General features: G+C 37.2%; 1 protein-coding gene across 1 annotated transcript; it reads right to left on the minus strand.

Moving 5' to 3' along the window:
* Window positions 1-1,600: 1,600 nt before the first annotated feature.
* LOC105619631 lies at window positions 1,601-2,749 on the minus strand. Its single transcript, XM_012201152.1, has one exon. The coding sequence runs from the start codon at window positions 2,747-2,749 to the stop codon at window positions 1,601-1,603; it is 1,149 nt and encodes a 382-aa protein (XP_012056542.1).
* Between the last annotated feature and the right edge of the window lie 4,898 nt (window positions 2,750-7,647).

Genomic DNA, 7,647 nt, shown 5'->3' on the forward strand with positions numbered 1-7,647 from the left:
GTTAGAGAATTATCTTTCTCTCGTTATTGTAATTTCTTTGCTGGGCGCCCTGATGATGATGATGTCTCGATGTCATGGGAGCCACTCTGATGAATCTGATGATTTTGATGATTCTGACCCGACGAAGCTGCCAACAAGTATTCCATCATGTACGATGGCTAAAACAATCTCTGACGAGGCTCTCGTCGAGATGAAACAGCCAATCGATTGTGACCGGTAGAATGTTGTCTTCTGAATGATTCGTGTAACCTCTGCGTCTCATCTTGCTTTCTTCTTTTTCTCTTTCGCTGGATAATGTCGTTGTCTCTTGCTTTCTTCTTTTTCTCTTTCGCTGGATAATGTCGTTGTCATCGCAGTTGTTGTCATGGTATTGGAAATCGTCGACTTCGTCATCGACGATTGTCTTGGATTCATTTTTATAGGAAGAAGGAATCCATTCGATCGAAAAAGATTCGATGTTCAGCGATCTTCTCGTAGAAGCCACTTATAGCAGAGTGCGACAGCACTCTGGATGCCTCGTTTCTCACCATCAAAGATAAAAGACAGAAGAGGAAAAGAGAGGAAACATTCTGATACATTAAACTGCTGTTCGCACTGTTCGCACTTCTGTGAGTTGATCGTCGATTAATTTAATCAGAAGTTGGTGAAAGAAGTTCCTAAGAATTATAAAATTTCTTTCTTTGATAAAAATATAGCCCTAATAGCATTCCAAGAGACGTCCTTAGGACATCCATATGTCTTTTGAACATCCTAAAGATATCCCTAAGATGTATCCCGGATAAAGTATGCTATTAGAGTGATTATTTTATGGGATTAGTAAATTAAATGTATTGGACATTACCATTTCAAAAGGGTTAAAATAGCTTCAAGACTAGCTTCTATCATAAATGGTCAAATCCTACATAAACATTCGCCGCTGTCGTAAATTCCATGATACTGTGCAGTATCTGTTGTAAATTTAAGCGTGATCTAAGTATGAGAATTTTTCTAAAATTTATTGTCTGGTTGCGTAACTGCAATCGGTATGTAGACGAATTACCATCGCGAGAAATTCTTTGCTACAGTAGTATTCATTAAAATTTAAAGTTTATTATGATTTCAAAAGCGTAATGTACAATTTTTGTAAAACGACAGAAGTAGTTATCCTATTCTCTAAATTTCTTAGAGTGAAATCTCATTCCAAAAAAAAAAGATTGAAGATTTACCACTCTTATTCAAGAATGGCAAATATTTTCACTTTTTTGAAGTGAGATTTTACTCCAAAAAATATTGAGAGTACATTTTTTGCGAATAAGACTCAATTCATCCTGTCGTCACTACTTTTGAAAATTGTTTCATCACACTCGTAACTCGCGACTCTAATTAACGCATTCTTAATCGAGTCTTTGAATTAATACGCTCAGCATAGAAACTGGTGATGATTAGTTGCTTAGATTACTTAACCTTACATCATCCTTCTTTCCCTCGAACCACATGGCATCGAGAATAGAAGATATATAAGCGGACAATGCGGAACATCCTCCGCTCTTTCTGTTGTGACAGATTCCATTGTCTATCGTTCCAATCTTGTTCCCATTGTTCAGGTGAAAACACGATTCGTTCAGTCTTCTTTCCGCTTTCTGAGTTTGCCCTCCGTCTGAATAGTCCTGGAGACTAGCTCTACGCAGCTACTCAAGTCTGCGTGGCCGTTGCTCTTTGTGGCCATCACTTCGCCATCCTTACCGAGAATCTTGCTAAGCGTCATAATGTAGCTGCAGGCAATCCTCAATACGGATAGTTTTGACAATTTTTGGTTATGTGAATAGGCAGGTATTGCTCGCCTTAACGTGTCAAAGGCCGCGCTGATGGTGTGCACTCTAGTTCTTTCTCGAGCGTTTGCTTCTATCCGTCTCTCCCTCGTCATGTTCTTGTAATTTCTTTGCTGGCCGCCTTGATGATGGTGTCTCGATGTCATGGGAGCCACTTGATGACTCTGATGAGTCTGATGATTCTGACCGGATGAAGCTATCTGTACTGAGGATTGCAACAAGTGTTCCATCATGTACGATGGCGTCTTGTCGTAGGAGCCACTTACAGCAGGATGCGACGGCACTCTGGATGCTTCGTTTCTCACTACCAAAGATAATGGCTCGTCCTGCAGCCTAGGATGCGGTAGAGAGATCGTATTCGACGAAGACGTCGTTGCTGCTGTTGGTGCTACCGGCTCGAAGAACCTCTGACGAGGCTCTCGTCGAGATGAAACAGCCAATCGATTGTGACCGGTAGGATGTTGTAGTCTTCTGAATGATTCGTGCAGCCTCTGCGTCGTCTCATTTTGCTGTTTCCTCCTTTCTTTTTCTTCTTTCTCTCTTTCACTGGACAATGTCGTTGTCATCGTCATCGCAGTTGTCATGGAAATCGTATTCGTCGACGTCGTCATTGACGAAGTCACGATTGTCTCCGATTCATTTTTATAGGAAGAAGGAATCCATGGTCGAAAAGGATTCGATGTATTTAGAGACCTGCTCTCCTCTTGATCCACGGTTGTCTCTTTGGAAATAGGATCAAACCGTCTCTTCTTCAATGGTGCTATGATGACTGCAGGTTCTTGAATCTTTCGTGGCTCTGCCAGTTTCCGCTTGTTTCTCAACGAAATTGGTATTACCTGCACTTCGACACTGTCCTCAGATGAAGTAGGCGAATGCAAACTCGATCTACTGTCCTCGTCGACACTACTGCAAGAGCCGCTATCTCTCTCGGAACCCGCCATGACACCAGCTGTAAACGAAATGAAGAAAAATACGTCAGTGCACGTTCGTGTTGCTTAAAATTCCTAAAAATTGTACTTTAAATATTAGAGAAAAAGAGCACAAATATTCTGAGTGCACAAAGTTCAAGTGGCACGGATCTAGTTACGGATATCCTGTGTACTATGAATATTGCAGTATAAGATAATAATAGAAAGAAAGAAATAATTAATTATGCCTTCTTAAGTCTCGTCCGGATGGAAACTATATAACTATGTAGTCGTGCCCTACGTAGGTGAAGCATTCCGAAGGACGCGCAGTGATATGCCGATAGCGTTTGATTGATCGATAGACATGCAATGCTGATTGATTGATCAAAATTCGCCTTCTCCTTATACTATCGTGCTCAATGCTTCAACTTTTCTGATTCCACCATGCCCATGATGGAAGTATATTATATAAATATATAAATATATCATATAAATGTATTATATAAATTTATTATATAAATATATTTTATAAAATATAAATATATTTTATAAATATACTTCCACCATGTGTGACGATCGTGCGTTAGGACTAGAGCTACGGAATGCGAGGAGCGTGAGATGTTTTTCTTTCATTTTCTTGACGGTGTTTTAAATCTGTTGCCAAAGCAGTGCACAAGGACACTACATAGTTTCCATCCGAACGAGACAAGGGGCATAATTAAGATCGAAGTTCATAGGTAAATTCGTTAAATTTATCAATTGAACTACACAATTTTTTAAACCTTTTATTCTCTTTTATACGCCGAATATAAAAATATAAGAAATATACTCAATATAATGCCTATTTATTTAAGGTAAATAAATATAAATAGTTTTTATATTGATGAATATATTTAAAGTAAATTAATAAGAATAGAGCTATGAGCCAAGCAAGGTTATATTGTTAAATAACAAACAGAAAGTTTATTAGAATATATGTTTTGATCAATCTGTTCAATATCATTATTCAACAACATTGAGAACAGATTTTAAAATTCAAATAGTATTAATTAATAGTGCTCTGATTACATTATAACATTATACATTATAACAAGAATAATAAATTTCAAAGAAATACATTATTAAATCGCTATTGTAGTAATCAACGGATGTCTTAAAGTAGAATCAAATGGAAATAAAGCATATCTCGGATTTTTTTGTAATCAAATAATAACAACTAACAATTAAAAAGATTATAAATTTCAGTCTAGAAATAATAGTGAAATCTAGTAAAAATTATTGTAAAAATAATTATGTATTATTTAATAGAACATTGTAAAAAATAAACAGTTATCTTAAAATTAAAACAATCTGCATATTTTAAAGAAATCATAAAAATAAAAAGTACCTGGAAAATTGATTGTAATCCGTCGCAAAATTTCTTTATGTCTAATTATTCGAAAACGGCGTCTTGAATTATATGCTAAAAGGAACTCAATTTTTAAGATGAGAGAAGTTTATTCTGGAAGTTATACATTGAAAATGACTGTTTTGACAATAGAGAATAAGACGTTAGATAGGAAAAGTATGAAAAGAAGGGGTATAAAAGGCATTAGGAAGGGGACAGCGATTGTAGTATAGAAAGATACATGTCGGATAAAATTTTGAGATTGACTCTTTATATGCATCATTTCTGATATTAATCTTTTATCTTAAGATGATTCTGTATCCAAAATTTTAACCTCCTCCCAATTAAAATTATGATTAAAATTCATACGATGATCCGAAATATCCGTGACGGAGATCCCGTTTTTTTATTAATAATATAGGGCGCTAATGAATTTTCGTTTGTAAACGTCTCTTCGTTTGACCGACACTAATTTACCTCACATCAAGGCAAGAAATTTTATACCCCACATCTAAAGGATTACAAGGCAGTCTTTACCTACTTTTATGAACTTATTTATGAACTTATTTGGAATATTCTATTTGTTATTTAATATTAGCATCAAGACCTTGCTTAGTTTGTAGCCCTATTCTTATTAATTTAATTTTTTAAAATTATTCTAGCTTTTTTTCCTATATATAATTTTTATATTTATAATATTTATATTCGATATCGACAATTTTAAACTGCATCGTTCACTGATATCATCAATCAGATTATGATTAATGTAAGATAAATTGCTCGAGGAATTCGCTACTGAAATTTAATATGGCCAGTGTCTATGTGCGGACAACATGTAGGTACAAATAATGTTCTTCAGTAACGTAGGTGCGTTACGAGATCCTAATATCGAATTCTCGCATTACGAGACTATTCGCAACCTGACGGAGGATGGACGGCAGCAACGGAAGCACACGTGTTTGCCTCGCGATTCCGTGGGCGGAACCGCGCTTCGGACACGCGGGAGGTTTTCTGCTTTGATGCGTCATCCAGCTGGTACCATCTGGCGCGCACACAGGGACTCGACTCGAGCAAGAGAAGATTATAATATACTTGCGCCGTCGTTGCTCCTTTCCTCCCGTCCATCCGTTTCGCCGACCGGAGTCGACTCGGATTCCAAGGCGGAGACTAATTTCGCTGATTTTAGTATCTCCGGGGAAGACGCTTGTCATCGCGCGACTTACGCGAACAGTTTTACTTCACCCCTTCTCAGCATCTGATGCATTTCGAAGGAGGCCATGAATAATTCTTCATGTTTCTACGATTTTTTTTATCGTATGCAATGATTTTAAAGACATAATAAGACTTTTTTAGATTCTTGTTTTCCTCGAAGCGATGCTATCTCTCTAAATTTCTTGGAATGAAAGCTTACTCCAAACGAGTGAAAATGCTGCCAGTGTTGAAAATATTTGCACTCTTGAATAAGAGTGACAGATTTTTACTTTTTTTTTTTAGAGATTCACTCCAAGAAATTTAGAGAGATTATATATTTCTTTTTTTTTTTTGTAAATTTCAAACTATTCTTGAAAAAATTGGAGCAAATATACGTTTTGCAAAGTGTGCGAGAGAGAATCGTGTCAAGAATCGCAAAACTGTATACAATGCACGAATTATCAAACCAGCTGACGTAATCGTCTTGTTTGTGTAATAAATACGTATGCAAACACGACGGTGCGTAATTTTATCCGGCGTTAGAGTATGGATTGCGATATCATGACCTTTCTCACATTTCCTGACCACGAGACACGTAAAATTTTGCGATCCACACGAGCCGTGTGCGAACTTTGACATTTTTCCCGCAATTATACGTAAATTATTCGGCAAAATGTTGCGTGGGTATCCGATAGCACAAACGAACGGTTCGGTTTCATTTGACTATCATCGATCGAAGCAATAATTCATACGAGCCGACGATCGTTGACGTGGCAATTGATCGAGCACGACAAGCATTGCAGATGCATCGGATTTCTCGATCACGGATCGCCTGCGCCGCAGCCGGCGCGATTCTTTCATTTCGCTCTGTCTCGTTTTCGCATTCATCCTCTCCGTCTTACTACATCGATCTCATCTCCCGAATGCGATTACTGTGAATCGGAATCAGTTAACATCTTTAAGAGGCGTCCGGCGTCGCATTTACTCGAAATCGACCAGCAAGCTTTTTATTAGCTGTCTTTCTTGAATCCTCCAATTATTCTAACATTCTGATTTTAATTAAAACAATTTGAAAAGAAAATATAAAATAAAACAAGAAAATATTCACTTATAACGCTACGAAAATATAATTGAAAAATGTGCTAATAATAATTTTCTGACTAGAAATCCACACAGAAAAAAACGATTTGACTAAAGTATCTAAAAATTTAATTAGATATAGATTTGAAAATAATTTTATTGGACTGTCAAAATAATTATGTAGAATATGCTCAAATATGATTGCTAAAATATCAAAACTTTCGCAGCGTTTCTCATCATGTTTGAATTTCCTAATTTTGATGATTTAAAATTATTTTCAGCTCTATTATAATATAAATTATTAAATATTTTAACAAAATCGGTCTTTCCATGTAAGGATCAAATAACGTATGCTGGATTTTGATTCTATAGTATTAATAAACGCCATTTCTCCGCTATTATATATTCTCTATCTTTTTCTCATGTCCTCTCGTCTCAAGAGAAACAAGCTGGGAAGAGCAAAGCACGGCCGCCACATGGCGCTGGCGCCAATCTCGTCTGTTCATTGCTCTCCTTTTATTGCTTTTCCGAGATAGAGGAGTCATCGCGATCGCGACGCGAACGAGCAATGAGATCGCAACCGGATCGTCTTTCCCTTCTGGTTGGCGATCTCATTGGCTGACCTCGACGCGACGCTTTCCCAAAAACCTTTCGTAGATACTACGTACTTATCTTGGACACTATCCAACTGAAGGGCTCTCGCCGGAAAGGCATGGAATTCCTCCTCCGAGCGCAGCAAGTGCCCGCCAATTGGAGTCAAACATAGATTTCCTGTCTGTCGTCTCGTCTCAAATGCGACTAACGGCCGTTGACTTCTCGCGAAACTAAGGGTTAAAGTTGGATTAATTGGAACAAAATTCCCCATTTTGTATCAATATTGAAATATCTCTCTCGTTTCTTTTTTCGTCACCAAATAAATAGAATCGAAAAGAGGGCGAATTATAATACAACGAAAGAATCGGAACAAGTGAGGTGAAACTGTTCATGCAAGCGAGATAATGTTATTGGCCACCTGGCATCGTCTCTGCTCGTCGTGTGTTAGTTTAAAAGCGTTATCGAACCGATAACAAGACCGTATTCTCGATAGTAGCCATCTGCCACCGCCATTGGCGACGATCGTTATTATTGTTTAACGAACGGAGAAGTCTTTTTCTCGTATAATGTTTACTTGAGCTCGCTTATTACCGATGCAACGATATCCCGAATGCATTTTCGATATTGGCCAACTATCGTATATATATATATATATATATATATATATATATATTATTTT

Source organism: Atta cephalotes (genome assembly GCF_000143395.1).
Source record: "Atta cephalotes unplaced genomic scaffold scaffold00022, whole genome shotgun sequence".
Taxonomy (NCBI): domain Eukaryota; kingdom Metazoa; phylum Arthropoda; class Insecta; order Hymenoptera; family Formicidae; genus Atta; species Atta cephalotes.